Source organism: Notolabrus celidotus, chromosome 20 (assembly GCF_009762535.1).
Source record: "Notolabrus celidotus isolate fNotCel1 chromosome 20, fNotCel1.pri, whole genome shotgun sequence".
Lineage (NCBI taxonomy): Eukaryota > Metazoa > Chordata > Actinopteri > Labriformes > Labridae > Notolabrus > Notolabrus celidotus.
In genome coordinates, this window is record NC_048291.1 from 11618753 (window position 1) to 11634803 (window position 16051).

General features: G+C 41.9%; 1 protein-coding gene across 1 annotated transcript in view; it reads right to left on the reverse strand.

Moving 5' to 3' along the window:
* Positions 1-8473: 8473 nt before the first annotated feature.
* LOC117832143 (centrosomal protein of 112 kDa-like) overlaps positions 8474-16051 on the reverse strand; it is a 143243-nt gene continuing 135665 nt past the window's right edge. The window contains 3 exon segments of the mRNA XM_034711133.1: positions 8474-8834; positions 11173-11237; positions 13233-13334. Of these exon segments, the coding sequence (XP_034567024.1) occupies positions 8831-8834; positions 11173-11237; positions 13233-13334 (171 nt within the window). The 3' untranslated portion in view covers positions 8474-8830.

Below are 16051 nucleotides of genomic sequence, written 5' to 3' on the forward strand. Positions count from 1 at the left end.
GCACACAGAGAGAAAGAGGGAGAGCAGATAAAGAGAGAAGCCGATGTAGGACAGGGGGTTACTGTTTCAAGTTGTTTGGTGTGTACACACCGGGGCAACAACCGGCTGCAGAGAGGGGAAATGGAGTCACCTCTTCAAAGTAGGACAACAGGGAAACAATGGCCTCTGAAGGGAGCAAGCTGATGAGAAGAGAGGTGGTGGATGTGGTGGTGGGGGTTCAGTACAGGGGGTCGAAACGCAACTTCAACGAGGACCAAGGAGTGACATAAGAGGATGGGAGGAGAAGGATGGAGAAGTGCTGTTGTCAGCGAATCAAATGGCACGCAGAGAGCTGGGGAAGATACAATTAAAGTGTGGAGTTAAGACAGGCTTTGAAGTTGGACATGGTGCATAATACCCTTAAAAGTTAAGGAAGGGCAACAATTCGCCAGTTTGTTATGGGGCTGTTTTGAAGGAGGAAGAGGAAAGGGGGTGGTGGGGGGTTGCGGATGGTGGGAGGCTTTTTTTAAAGGGTTCACTTTGAGGGGAATGAAGTTGGATTTAAAGCGCCAATTGGCCCCAGAAGGTTTTTTTTTTGGGCAAAACAGAGAATGTAAAGTGCGAGTGGGAGTCAGCGCCTACCTGTGCATTTTGATGATGGGGATGCTGTGTGAAAGATGGAGGAAGTGAAAGAGAGATGTGTCAGAGGGGGGAAATAGAGAGCGAGACAGGTGAAAGACTATGAGGTAAGAATGAGACATGAAATAGGTTGGGAATTGGAAGCGAAGGAAGCACAGAAAAATAAAAAGAGGCAAAAAGAAAAGGAGGGGGGGCGTTGAAGGTTATTATTGGTTTTTTCCCTCGTTTTAATCCCATTTTGCGCTTGACTTTTAAGTCTACCAATGTATAGAAACAATGTCGGATGCACTGTCTAATCCCGTTTGGGCCATGAAGCTCACTCCACGCTGACAGTAATGACTTTCATTTCCTCTGCTGCTCCCGCTGAAGCACCATGCAGACACTTCACAGGCTGGACGCCACTGCTCCGCCATGCTTGACAGGACAGCGATGCGTCTCCGGATCAATCTTAACCTGAACCCTGGGCTCCCTCACTCATCCTTAATCCATCACTTTAACCCCATCTTCCTCTCTGCTGACTTGGGAGCTCAGGGATCCCACACTGGTAAGGTGATTAACTCGCTCGTCCATTCAACAGATGCCAGATTTTTATCTCTCCCCTCGCTTCCTGTGCCTCCATTAGAGGGTGTGTGACACGTCAAGCGAGTGAGCACGGTGCCAACAGACATGACAGATACATTCCATTTAACACTGAATTAACAAATCAATACAGAACATGTTCAATCCATCTTTTGCACAAAGGCAGGCACATTGAGCAGAGAGTGCTGTGCAATGTTTAACTGCTAAAGATTCAAAGTTTACCCAAAACAGACAATCAGATCATTCAAATGAAATGACTGTTCAATATGTTTCACAATTTAGTCTACTCTCTGTTCAGAGTTGCTAACATTGAGCACACAGTGCTCATTTCCTAAATAATATTTCTGGAATATTCCAGGAAAGTTAAACAACCCAAGGAATTATCACTTGCATACTATTTTGTCCTTTGACACTGTAATTAAGCCACCGCAGCATCTTCCTGCTGCCGCTGTGACAGAAACAAATCTTGCAGACTAATATGCACTTTGTGTCAAACCTAATCAAATATCACTGAAGTACCTGAGTTTGGCTTACGTCTGCGAGCTAAGCATACAGGTGCAGCTGAACAGACTGATGTCAGCAGGCAACCACATCACAAAATCCGGCAGAGCACTATTTAGGAGCATGAGACTAAGGATGAAACTCAAATAACCACTTCGATTTTGTGATCTCAGGAAGACTGAGTACACTGATGCATGACTTCATTACTTTTTTTTCTTTTGTTATCATCAGGTTTCTCATCTTCAAAGTAACAGAGCTATGGGGTGTTTTACTTTGTTATGCAGCATTAAAATGTGTTGCAATATTTTGCCTTCCTGCATACTTCTTAATGTGTAACAGGTTATCCTTTAAACAGATAACACTGTTTATCACAGAAATAAGCCCTTTGAAGCTGTCTGCTGCCTCTACATCACAACACAGTACAGCAGTACAGCATTTATTATATAGTACATCTAAAGTCAAGAACATAAGGTACATTGAAATGCATTCATCTGATTCTCAAATCAAGACACTAGCAGGTTTACATTGTTAAATGGAGTTTAAAACTGTTCATAAATTGCTAAATATTTAATTTTAATCATGTAATTCTAAAATTAATGGTCCTGATAACCCTAATATGAATGTATTTAGAGAAGCTAAACTCAATGCAGAATACATTTTTGTTTAAAATGTCAAAGACAGAACTCTATGGTCAATTTAATAGTGGAAAATTTAGCCTGGGTTTGCAAGAAATCGTGGTTCCTATTAATAAAAACGTATCTTCATAAACAGGGGCAAAATAAAAAAAAAGGAGAAAACTGCAAAAATATGTCAATGGTTACATTTTTCAGACAAAAATAATAATAATTACCCCGTCCAACACATAAATAATTCACAGCTGGAAGGATTTCCTTTTGAAAGTTAATGAATTCAAGTAAAAAAGGAATGCAAACATGCATCGTCATTGTATTAGTGTTAATGTGGTCATATTCATAGCCTTTTATTACTTCCTTGCAGGGTAATGCACAGTAAGTGAAAAGAGGCAGAGAGATAAAGGGAGAGAGCGAGACAGAGATACCCAGACAGAGACACAGGGCAAGTGATGCAGACAAACCTCCCACACGGTCTTCAGAGCAACATCCTCGTCCCCCTGCTCAGCCCACACCATCAGCCCAGACAGTGAATTCATGCCACAATCTCACACACACACAACCTGCTGAGCCTCCTCAACTGAGGCTGTACAGCTTCTAACCCACTTGTTCTCAAATCACACAGCTGCAGAATCCTTTTCAGAGCTTCTGCTGGGTTTGAGTGACAGGGTGAGGGGGGAGAAGAGACAAAAAAAAAAACACTGCCATAAATACCGTATCAACAAAGAGGAGAATGATACAAGCCAGGAAGAGAGACAAAAGCAGAAAACCGATGGAAGACTCGTCGTGTGTGTGAGAAGTGTTGGCGATAAACAGGTTTATTTATGCAAGCAGCGTACAGCAGCCAAACACAGGCCTCCTAGGGTCTGACTCAGAATACAGGGCTATAAAAAGCTCCAGTGACACACGGCTCACACACGCACACACCACACACTGTACAATGACTGTCAATCACACACTGATGTACAGTCAGTCCCAGAGGCCTGTCATGGGCACACACACAAAGTCATATGTGTAAATCCAGTACCAGGCAGAGAGAAAGGCACAGCAGAGCAGTGATTCCCCCCATTCTGCAGCTGATTAGAAATCACTGCTGGTCTTACATTTTATCCTCAATAACCCCCTCTGATATCCTGCAGGAATAAAAACACTTCCAAACAAAAACTGATTTAGCGTTCATCTGTACTGCGACTTCAAGAGAAAGTGCGTTTGCAGTTACTCTACGTCTCTGATTCAGTATCATTAGGCTGTTTGTGTCTTTGAAAAGAGAGCAGAGATTTTTAAATGAGTCTTTGTGCGTCATTAGAGGCGGGAACCCAGTACAAATACAGTTACTGTGTGTTGATGATCAGGTATGTGTCAACTTTTTTGTTTCTCACTTTTTATTGAACACAAAATCTGCTCCCCTCCTTTGCATTTTCAAACATTTTCCATTACTCTGGTTTTATGCATCTAAAGGAAATAATCGATCGTGTTAACATTCATGCTTCTGCAGGGCTTTGCAAGCATCAAGACTGATTTAAAACTAAATGGATGGGTAAACAGTAACAGAAAGAAGAAGATTCACAACAGCCCTAACATGTATAAAAAAACAAAAATGACACATGAAGAAGAAATACAAATTGAAATGCAGAGTAATGGCGTCTAGTGAAGATGATCATCACGGAAGGCAAGAAAGCAGCAGTGACATGTCACCACCGCAGATGAAGATATGAACAGCAAACATTGTGGACAACTTTTGAGCAGATTTAGGTAGCAAGACATCCCCAAACCAACCAACACACACTGGAGTTGAGATGATGTTTGTTTCTCTTTAATTAAAAATAGAATGATTTAAGAGAAAAATTATCTGAAAATGTCACAAAGGTTCAGTTAGCTTGGTGCGGAGACAGCTGGGAGAAATGTCCTTCAGGGGAAAATTTAACTTTCATACTTTGAATCACTTTGGAAGTGTTCTGTTATAGTTTCACTTCAGTGAAGAGGCTGAAACAGCACTTTTACTTTTTTTTGTTTTCTTCCTCTTAAAGCTCCTGTAGGGAGTTTTTCAGTTCATTATGAAACAGACTGACATTTACACTGAGGCCTCCACAGACTCATCTACAGGTTGTAGACAGTGATGATGCGTAAGAGTGTGCGCACAGTTTGGCAACTGAAGGATGGTGGAGTGCAAAAGTTTGTCAAGCTACATAAAGGGATTAACCACCAACACAAACTACCCAAACAAACTGATTTTGACGAATAGTGAATAACTCACTTCCTGATCCGTGTGATATGAGTGAGTGGATACAGGACACCAGCAAGCAGACAAATATTCAGTGGCTGGACGAATATGGTGGAGAATCTGAGGATCCACACTAGAGAGAAATTAAGCACACAAGTCATTCGATGGTTATGACTTCATTGTGTTTGGTCATGTGCCGTTTCCATAGAAATCTTACCTAGCCAAAGACAAGCAACAATGCCACTGTGTTTGAAATCTGCTAGTTTAGTTATTGTTCGAGGATTTAATGATTGTCATAACAAGGGCTTCAACTAACTTTATCATTAACTTCACACAATGGTGTCAGAATTTCGGCAGCTAATTCATTTTCAGTAATTTTCACTCCAAATCTGATTGAACTGAGGTTGGATACGGTTAATGTGTTGGCTGGCTCGCAGCCTCAGATGCTAACGGTGTTTCAGTTTATAGAGTAACCATGTTAACTGGTGACTCGTGTCTCTTGCAAATGCTTTCATTTTTTATTGAAGGGATACTGGTGAGTATATTTTGGCCCAGAATTAAAATGAAACTAGGATGCATTTGCTAAAAACTCTTTCAATGTTGAAAAAACTGTTATACCCACGGCAACCATTCACAAGTTTGGCAGAAGGTAGCCAGATAAAACGGTCACTCTTTTAATCAAAACACTGGTTGCTCTGAACGTTGTGATCCTGTCTGAGTTCTATGGAAATTGATTCCACAGTTGGAATATTAATTCTGACAACCAACCACTCAACAACCAGACATTTTGATGCCATAACAGTTTAATTTAGTGCCTATTGCTTGCTAACTTGTCTAAATAGGGGGAGCAAAGTGTTGCTTCTGTAGCCAAATGTACAAAAAATATATAGATATTTTTGATGGTATAGCCTGCAAATAGGTCTGTGACCTTCATAAGCAAATGAGACCATCATCACCATCAGGTGGCAAAAATAGTAAATCCCCACCACTTTGTCTGCATTTTCTACAGCAAATATTCTTGATAAGTAATACACTGATGTGAAAAAGAAGAAGGGTGAGATTTGTTGCTTTAAAAAATAACTTTCACATAAACAGGACAAGATCAGCAAAGAGATGAGAGGTACCTCTTTGTCCACAGAGGGCGCCAAAATCAACACAAACTCAAAGTTGCTCACAGGAGCTTTAATTAATAATGGGGGTCCTTCCACTCCCTCTGCTGAGACGCACTAAAGTCTATGAAACATTAGAACCTTTAGTAACAGCAAACAAATGCATTAAAAAAACTGTCAAACTGATATTAACATGCACCGGCTGTGAGCTCTGGTATGAGGGGAGAATAAAGCAGAGTGGAGCTCCCAGTCTGCCCTTTACTGTTGTCACACAGCAGTCCGCTGTCTGATGTGGAGATAACTGAGAGGAAGCGACCGCTTTGATCCCTAATGGGGCTGTGTCGGCTGTGTGGAAATGACATTCATGGCTTGTATTTACACAAGCACAATTATGGAGGTTTATTTTGGTGAGAGACAATCAATTAGAGTGAAACTATGTCAGTGATAACACAGATTAAAGGGGAGGTTTTAGCAGGAGCCTGTTTAGGTGTAGATGCGGAAAAAGAAGGTCTGCTGAACAGGACAGAGTGAGTATTAACCTTGATCCTTTGAATTTATGTCTAATCTTATAGACTGTAAGCTGACAGCCCCTGTGAGGAGTTGTATGAAACAATTTCTATAAAGAGAAAGGTCAGAGTCTGGATGCTGAAATGTCTAAAGTGTTCCTAAATGGCATGAACGTGGAGCTGAAAGCTGATGAGGCAGGATTTAATACACGTTACGTGACACGTGGCAACTGCACACATTTCAAAAGGACTCTCCTTCTTAGTGTTGTTGTGGCAATTTTTTGTGCATGCAACAAAAAAAAATTCTCCAACTCCACAGTGTCTTTGGTAATCCATTTTGGAAAGTTGACGATTTCTACGAGTATAACCCTCCCAGAATCCTAAAGGTAGTTAGGTGTGGCGTGACCAAGCAGCAACCTCCGGTCTAAAAATCCAGTGCGGAAGTGCTAAAAATTGCAGTTCATCGAGGATCCGCTTGATGCTGGCTCTGGAAGTACTGGAAACCACATACACACCAATTCAAAAAAGACGATGTTTACAGCAGAAATAAACATGTTTACAGCCTGGTACAAAAGAAGAGTGTAGTCTGGATAGCTCATTTCTTGACCGGTACACACTGTACGGGGGGTGAATTTTTTCTAACGCGGCAATTCCGAAGATATTAAGATTACGAGTCTTCCAATGAGAGGCACAGCTGACTTGATTGACAGGCGGTAACACTGTAGCTGTTGGCCAGGAGGCTCAAAGCCTGCCTCTTTACATCACAATCGCTTGACAGCAGCAATATGGCTCCCGATGACAATTGGCCTCAAAACAGCGCTTCAGAAACAGATGGCTGACGTCACGGATACTACATCATATTTTATACAGTCTATGGGCGTGACTTTAGTGTGCTGCAAACTTAGTAAACTAACTAACCAAGTTCAGATCATCAACCAGCCTCTGAATCCCTTCCAAAGAACGGAAATAGTTGAGCTGTGAAACAAACTATGTCATCAAGGCGCCCATTTTTTCGGTGAGACATCTCTCACGCTGTCTTCCAAGTTTCCTACTTTATCGCAGACTGTTAAAACCATGGACGGAACAACAGATACCCCGAGTGAAGCCAAAACACTTAGTGCTCCCCCTGGTGACTGGCGGTCATAAAGCTAAGGGGGTTATCGGGATACATGGACAACAGGTTTTTGTCTCAGCTTTAGGTTCGGCCCTTTAGATCAGGTTTAAATCCACATGATGTCAGAGTCAAACACCATATTGGAATAGTTTGTGTGAAGCAAGCTGAGGCCTTTCCTAGCACACAAATTGAATCACACATGCAATATTAAATGTATTTCCACATGTATGTATGTTGTGATAGTTATGAATCCCCCGTGCACCTCTTCCAGAAACAACAGACTCCACAAAGGCCTCATGCTGAAAGGACTAAATTCCTGTTTCTCAGTAGTTGGTCCGACTGTCCGCTCTCCTTTTGTCTCTCTTTTGTGTTTCTTCTCTCTTTCCCTGCCCAGGCAGCAGAATCAGTACATCAAATAAACACAGAGAGTGGTATAGAGTTTCGTTTGGAGACAGCACAACAGGTCAGGGACAATGGGAACGATTGGAAGTGCGTGAGCTGCGGGTGTTAAAAGAATACAATTCCAGTGTAAATAAGCGTCCGGGCCTCTTTGAAATCAAATCAGATTTTTTAAATTGAATGACTCCTTCATACTGCTTTCAACAGATTCTTTTGAAATGATCAGTTTCCAAGGCCATGCATTCCTCACCTACCAAAACACAAAATACCAATGGACGGGGGCTTATTACAAAGCCCATCCTTGGTCCACCAAATGTTGTTATCACCATAAACCCTCCACACTCTGGAGACATCGGAGGAGACACGGCGGCTGTTACTTGGCCACTTGAGTCTGAATGTTTCAGTTTGGGTTTGAGTGGAGCCGTTGGTAAAACACAAAGTGGTGGCCAAGGCAGAAACACTAGGCCTGAGGACTGTAGCGTTTGGCCCGAGGTTCAAACATTCGACTCGCAGAGCTCTTTATCTGAGCTGACCACAAACCCCCAACTACTCTTTACAGTTCAAATAGGCGCTCGAGCAGAGAGCTGATGCTAAATAGTGATGGAGCGGCTGGGAATTCAAGGTCTCTGACTGCAGTGTAAAGTTACAGAGCTAATCTCTGTTAACATGCATGTTGTGGTCACACAAAAACAAAGGCAACAGCATGGCTTTTCCTAATTGGGGGATTAATTATAAAGGTATTTGAAGGAGATGAAAACATGCTGAGGAAGAAAAATATAAACTGCATGACAACTGAAAATGATGTAAAGTTTTTTTATTAAATGATGGATATGACAATTAAGATCAAAAGTCTATCAAATATTAGCAACAGTAACAAGTTAATGATATATATAAAAAAAACTGAACAATGTAGCCAGCTGTGAACATGAAAATGTATTTTTTTTACACAAGGAAAAAGCAAACTAAAACTGGAAAATAAATAAATATTTCATATGTTAATAAAACCCAGAGAGACAACAGCACATCAAAACAAAGGATGACTTGTCCAGTGGCACGACAGGTGTGGAAATACTTGTAAGTTAGTTATGCTCACATCTGTTCGGATGTTTGGTCCTTCATATTCAGGTGTCGGGTTGATTTGTGGTTTTCCGTGGTTACCTGTAAAAACAGAGTTTGGTTATTCATGTTTAACCAGAAAGAGGTTAAATGATTCATTCAGGAACTATTTGATTATTGATTGATTTATGTCTATATAATAAATGCCAAAACATTTTACTGTTCTCGTTTTTTTCCAGAGTAGGGAAACTAAAAATGGATTGTGGACCCTAATAACACCAACAGTTGAGCATCATTAGCTCTCAAAATGTGCTCTTGAGGTCATGTTCACAAAGCATATCGCACCAATGATATTCAAGCGCAAAAACACCTGCAAAGTTTGGCAGTTTTGCTCTTGTTTTGCTTTTGATTGTCGGAACAAGCTGTTAGCATCTCCACCTATTGCTGTGTAGAGCTGTGCTCTCTCCCTGACTGTAATCAATTCTGTCCATAAAAAGATGATGAGCTGAATGAAGAAAACTTTCGGAGGAGAGAGGTGAAACATCAAGTCCAGTTGCCTTTTTTGGATCAATCTTTCAAATACCATGACCTGGTGACTGAGAACCTTCACAGATAATATTTACAGAGTTAGTATTTACAGCTTTCATATTTACTAGATCATCCAGACATGGAATTGTCGTCATGATCACTGACAGGGCCGGCCCGTGGCATAGGCAGTATAGGCAAATGCTGGGGGCACCAGCTGTTCATAGGGGGCGCCGCTAAATGAGTGAGGAAGAAAATTTCAAGATAATAGGAAAAACAATATTGTTTTATCTAATTTAATTCTGGGTTAAATTGAGGAATGATGCCACACAGCGACAGTAAACATTTAAAAGCTTATGATTCACTTGGTTTTCAAAAAAATTGCTTCCAAAGCAGTTTTTGAAGTCTTTAAGTGTTCATGATTTACTGTTGTTGTTTTGTTGTTGTTTTCTTTACACTTTGGAAGCTGTTAGCCTAATTAGATAGAAAATGTAGGCTAGGCTTAAATAAGCATTTTGCTTCTGCCTTCAGTCATCACTTAATACATTACTGTTGCTTTGTTTAAAGTGTCTGTACTGTGAAAATGATTGTGTTGTATAATGACTGAATAAATCCTACTATTACATTATGTATTTTGAAATTGTATTTTTCCTCCCGCTAAATATCAGTGTTGTTACCATTTTCTTAATGTTCTTTTAGAGGTCATTTTGAAATAAGAAAATCGGTAAAACATAAAGGTGTGTGTCAGTTTTCTTTATGTGCATATGTGATTGTTGGTGGAGTTGGCTAGAATACAAGGGGCACCAGTTAAAATCTTGCCTAGGGCACAAAGTTGATAAGGGCCGGCTCTGATCACTGACAAGTTTGAGTGTGACAACAATATTACCACCAGTTACCACCAACTCTGAGCAGACATAAAACATTCCATCTAACTGCTTGTGGCGGTCAGTACTGGTGTTTGTGGATCCAAATTTCTTTAGGATGAGGCTCACTGCATAGACAGGGGCCTGTTTTGCCCCAAGTTAACACTTAATGGCTCATTTAAATGTATGCAAACAACACTGAGCGATTTGCTCTGCAGCAGTTTGTGGTGCATTTAACCCTTTGGGCGTGCTTTGTGAATTAGACAGCGTCTTAATGGCTTATGTGCCCAGATTTAGTGGGAGCTAAAGCTGTGGTTCTCAGTGTCTCCTGTCTTTAATGTCTTGAGCTGGATACCTTTAGTGGTTTTATTAAAAAATCATCAAACAAAAAGCTGAAGGTGAATTCTTTGCAGCCCAGTTATTTAGGTGAATAATTAATTGGCTTTTTAACCTACCATTAAAACAATTCTTAATTTTTTCAGCTCCAGTTCCAAATCAAACCAACATTATTAAAAAAAGGGATCAATACTAAGGAACACCATCTAATCCAACTATCTGATTGACTGTCCCTTTAAGATCTTTAGCGTCTCTGTCACTTTAAGTTGTGAAAAAGAGCGCAGTGAATTAAAAGGTTATTTACTGTGATGTGTGTGACTGACAGTCCTGAGAGATGTTCGTCGTGACGTGAGTTGCAGCGTCGTTTGACAAGCCCTCTCATCACTGCGATCTTCGGGAGCTTTCATAAAGACTTAAATGTCTCGTACAGTGTGACGGACGGGGTGGAAAATCAAAGCCCCCAGGACAGGAAGCTGTCACAGTCAAAGCACCTCATCTACCTGTGCCACTAATAAAGAGGTATAAGATGTTCTGTATGAGTGATTGTGGATGCTTGTACTTCCCTACCTGAGGTGCATTAACGTACCTCTGATAGTAAAGAAAGAGAGTTTGTAGGGTGCATGCATTGTGTTGTGCAGAAGCACAGACTTTCACATGAACTATGTACAGGAACATATGCACAAACATTTCCACACAATCTAAACAATCATGCTAACCTCCTGCCGCGACAGGCATCCAGCTCTTCCTGCAGCAAAGAGGCTCTCTTCTGGAGGAAGTTAACCTGCAACACACACAGACAATGCAACATTTAAAATGAAATCTCTAAAATGGGCTCACCTTGATGAGCTGTGTGATCATGACGAGGAAAGAACAGAGGAGAAACTTGAAGTGGAGGAGGCATGATGGCTTTGGGTCAATTGTGCTTTTGGGTGGAGGGGGTTAGCAAAGAGAAAGAAAGGCTTGGTTGTTGAGTCCAGGGGTCAGGACGGCAGGGGTTGGGGGTCAGGAGATTAGGGCAGCGGGGTTAGGCCGCAGAGGGACAGAGGAAAGATTATGAGCCAGGTTAGTGGAGGTTAGGATGCTGCGAGCCAAGGCAGCGCCATTCTTTTGTTTGGCCACAAAGTATGAGTTTATTTATGAAGTGTCTTCGGCTAAAAGTGAAAATAAACCGCTTCTACATTTACACGGCATCTAGAGCCTGGCAGAATAATCATGTCTCTCAAAGAATCTGCATTGTTCTGGGACTACCGTAGTGGAGCCGAGGCTACATTCCTTTCTGTGGGGGAGACCTCAAGAAAGTTCTAGCATTTCATTTGGCACCGAAGAGTGGTGAGGAAGATGAAAAATAACCCAACAAGAAAATGTGGTAGATATCCTCTTGACACTCAGATACACCCACCTTTATTTATTTTCTTAACATGATTCACTTAAATGTGCAGAAATTCACAACATCATCAGTGAGAGGAGTCACAAATTACATCTTATAAACATCCAATCAAAGAGCAGAGGTCTGAAATGGGATCCAAGTGGACAAGGTAGTGGTTTAAGACAAGGTCACACAAAAACTTGTAATGCATGGTCCTGTCATCATTACAGAAACCTCTTTTATTATTAGTAACATCGTTAAAGCTGAGAAAATAAGATGAATAAGTGGTTCAGTTTCATGGATGAGTTTGTGCAAGGAGGGATTGTGTGATCAGCTTCATAGAGAGGGAGGTATTAAGGTTTCTAAAGGTGCATTTCAACCAAGAGTTCCGGGGTCTTTTAGCCCCCAGAACTACTTTCCCCGGAACTAAAAGGTTCCTGTGCCCCCATTGTTGTCTGCATTTTGACTGTGGGCTGAAGTCCTGGATAGATTGTGCAAATCAGGCTAATGGCGTATGGAGAAAAAAATTATATTCAATAATATTTTGAAATCTTAATAAAAAAACTAAACTAGTATGAATTCCCAGGAACCCCCTCTGTGTTTCAACAACTGTGTAAACTCCAAAAACACTGTTACGTTCAACCAAAAGTCCCAGGACCTTTGAAAAGTAATACCCCCCAAGCAGGGGCTTTTCAGGGGGGAGATTATCTACTCCTGGACTAAATTTAGACCCTTGTTCCTCCAGTCAAAGCGCTGTAGTTCAGGGGTAAAGTCCCTAGTTCCGGGGTAAGTTCCTGCGGTCGAAAAACACCCTATTAAGCATTGCCAGGGTCTAAAGTTACAGCATGATTGAGTTCACTACCGCTTTCTCAAACACACAACTCTTGCATGCATGTTCATCAGGGTTATTTGTCCGAGGGTTTTGATTGGTTCAAAGCCAACTCAACCTGAACCCCATAGAGAGTTTGTGGGATTGTGTTAAGAGGAAGACGAGACCCACCTGACCCAAAAGTACAGACAAACTAAAAATCGCTGTAAGAGCAGCCGGGGCTTCAATAGCCTTGTATACACTGCAATTATGCTACAGCGCTGGAACAGAGGTCTGACATCATTACGCCTTTGTTCTGACACATTGCACCCCGAAACGGCGTAATGATGGTGTCCCTTGGTGAGAATAAAGACAACAAAGAGGAGTTTTTTTCAGATGCACCTGTACTCAACATGTATTTATTAAAAGGGTAGGTATAAATGGAGGAGGAAAAGGCAGAGGGAATATTTCAAGATAAAACTCAGAGCCCTCAGTCAATATTTGACATTCTTGAAACTAAAGTGAGCAGACGGAGTATGTCAGCGTGTTTGTTCTAGTCCTGTCTGTATCTGATTTGTATGTGACATACAGTGATCTCTCACCTGAGATTTCAGAGAGGTGATGGTGTCCTCGAGTTCCTGCCTGAGCGCTGCCGGCATCAAACCTTTGATCTTCCTCTCGTACTCCTGACACGCCGCGGTCACCTGAGGAGACAGAGGCAGAGCAGCCAAGCAGAGTCAGTAAACTTAGAAGAAACACCTGAGCTAATGCATGACTGAATCAGCAACACTTATTAGTTACTTAACCATCTAATACATAAACCTGCATTAATGATTCACACACAGAAACACCTGCTCAGAGCAGAAATGTGTCATCTCATTTGTATTTATAACGTGTGTAAGTTATTTTAGTCTTTGACTGAATTACAGTATATGCATATTTCGCACACTCACACTCTTAAATACACACACAAACACACATACGCGTTTCCAGACACAGTGCCAAAGTGTGTAGTTCCCTCAGAGGAGTCACACACACTCACAACACAGACAGTGGGTATCCCCTCTTTATTCATGGCTCAGAGTATTCCCTCGCTCTTCACAGCTCCTTCACATCTCCACAGGGGGCCTGCAGACTGGCATGCCTTGCTCTGCACGACACCCCCTACTGGCTGCTGATGACTACAGCCACATCTGACACAATGCTTTTATGGGCCTGTTACACAGCTGGGTTTGGACGGGGACAGGGCCACGACGGAGGGCAGGACACATCAAACGCAGCAGCAGCAGCTCATTGCTTGCTAGCTTGCTAGCTCCACCGGGGAGGACGGGAGGAAGTCTGTCTGGGGCTAAATTACACTCCACTAAACCAGAGTCTGATTATAGAAGTTGAAAAGGGTTTGGTTAGAGCAACCCCCCGCCTTTTACCCACAAACGCACATGAATGGATGCACACACATATCAAGGCTTGCACACAGGCACAGAGCTTTAACAGTATTGTAAAAGCATTTACTGCACTTTGAAAAGAGTTGCTGAATCAATTAATTATGTGCTTGATGAATGGTTTAACAGAGCGGGAGGAATCAACAGGAGCTTAGAAAAGCAACAGTTTTCAACCACATTTTTCAAGGTGTAACCAGGGGAGAGTCTGAGCATTTTGAGCGATTATAATGTCTTTGACAGAGCCAAAGATCGGCAAACATCAAGAATGTCCCCACGCTCTCCACCTCTCCTCTCATCAGTCCGGTCTTTCAAGCGAGGAGAACGTGAATGAGGTGAGGGGGAGGGGAAAAAAAGATTGGTTTTCCTAAAATAATTTTCCTGTTGTGGATTTAACTGATTGTTCTGGCTTTGGCTAATTAATCTTCCTAGGCACAATGAAAGGGATTGGGAAGCACTTCAAAGCAAGCTCCAGTATAAATGATCCCAACATGAAGCAGTTCACTTTGTCTCGGCGCAGCGTGCAGTAGATTAGTCTGCCACAACTCTGCCAAATTTTCAGGCTCCTTCTGCCCTGTTCTTTTTAAAGTGTCGGGACAACAACATTAGGTACAGAGCCCATCAGTTTAAAGAAAAATGTCTTTCTCTCTGTATGAATAAAATGAGGGATAATTTAGGAGAGGTCTTTTTCAAACAAAAGGCATCAAAGCTGGTTTCAGAAGCTTTCATTTGAAAGTCCAGGAGTTACAAAAATCAGCTGAAGCTACAGGAGTGCAAGACTTTCAAAAAGTCTGTCTATCTATAGCAGCTTCTGTAGTCATAACAAAATGGCAAGCCAAGACAAAACACACTCTACTACCTCAGAGCGGAGCAATAAACAATGGTTGAATAAACACATCCCTTACCAACCACTCTGAATATAAGTCTAGATTCTTCAAAAGCCTCGCTCCTTCGTTTTTGCATTCTTGGTTCATCCATGGTGCCGTCAATGAGAGATCCGCTCTGCCTAAATTACAAGCTCCTAGCTCTGTGGCAATGCTGTCTCCATTTTTCCTTCCCATACATTAGAATGGGCAAGGCTTCGGCAGCGTGTTCACCCAGACTCGCAGAGAGCAGCAGGGACGGCTGGATACTGTACGTACGGCCGCACGGCTGATCAAACTAGACAAGCCATGAATGTTTGCTGTATTATATGATCCAATAAGGTTGTACGTCTGGAGTCTGTTCTAACGTCTTTATGGCCTACATGTGAGCGGCTGCTGCAGCTGTAGGTGTGAGAAAGACTGGAAACACTTTTTACATTTGCAGAGGTTTCACTCTTCTTGTTTTTGCATCACACTCATTATGTTTAATACCGCACACACATTTGCATAACTATATGCTGCATATCTTCAATAGCCTCAATGTGTAAATCACAGATTTCTGCTCCTTCTGCACACCAGCAGCCCAAAGCATTTGCAATCACATCTTCCCCCAGCATGTCTACCTAAAGCTTAGCCATACTTTACTTTGCAATGTGTGTGGGTGGATGCAGCAGCCTTTAAAAATGAAGAAGCATCTCTGTTGTGGAAACATATGCTAGGATAAAAAAGCAGACAAGGAGAGGTAATTCAAATGTCTGACTTCACTGCCTCTCTCAGTGGTGTTCAAATTCAAAACAGGAGCTTCTCAAAGTCCCTAAAGATGTCTGCCTCGCATCCTCTTGCCTCTTCCAAGGTCCCTTCTCTTACATCTCTGCGTGTCTTTACGCAAACACACGTTTTTCTCTTCTTTCTTAACAGCAAAGGCCTGTTTATTTTTCTGACAGGTGGCAGGCGGTATATGAAGGCATCGGATAGAAAAAGAGAAGCCTCCTCAGCATTAGGACAGATGTCGAGTGCCTTTGAACAACACTGCTGATAAAACCGTCCATGAGGTTTCGGTCATTGATGGACTGCAGATGAGAGTAAGTTTGAAAAATACTAAGAGAGGAAGGGAAACAC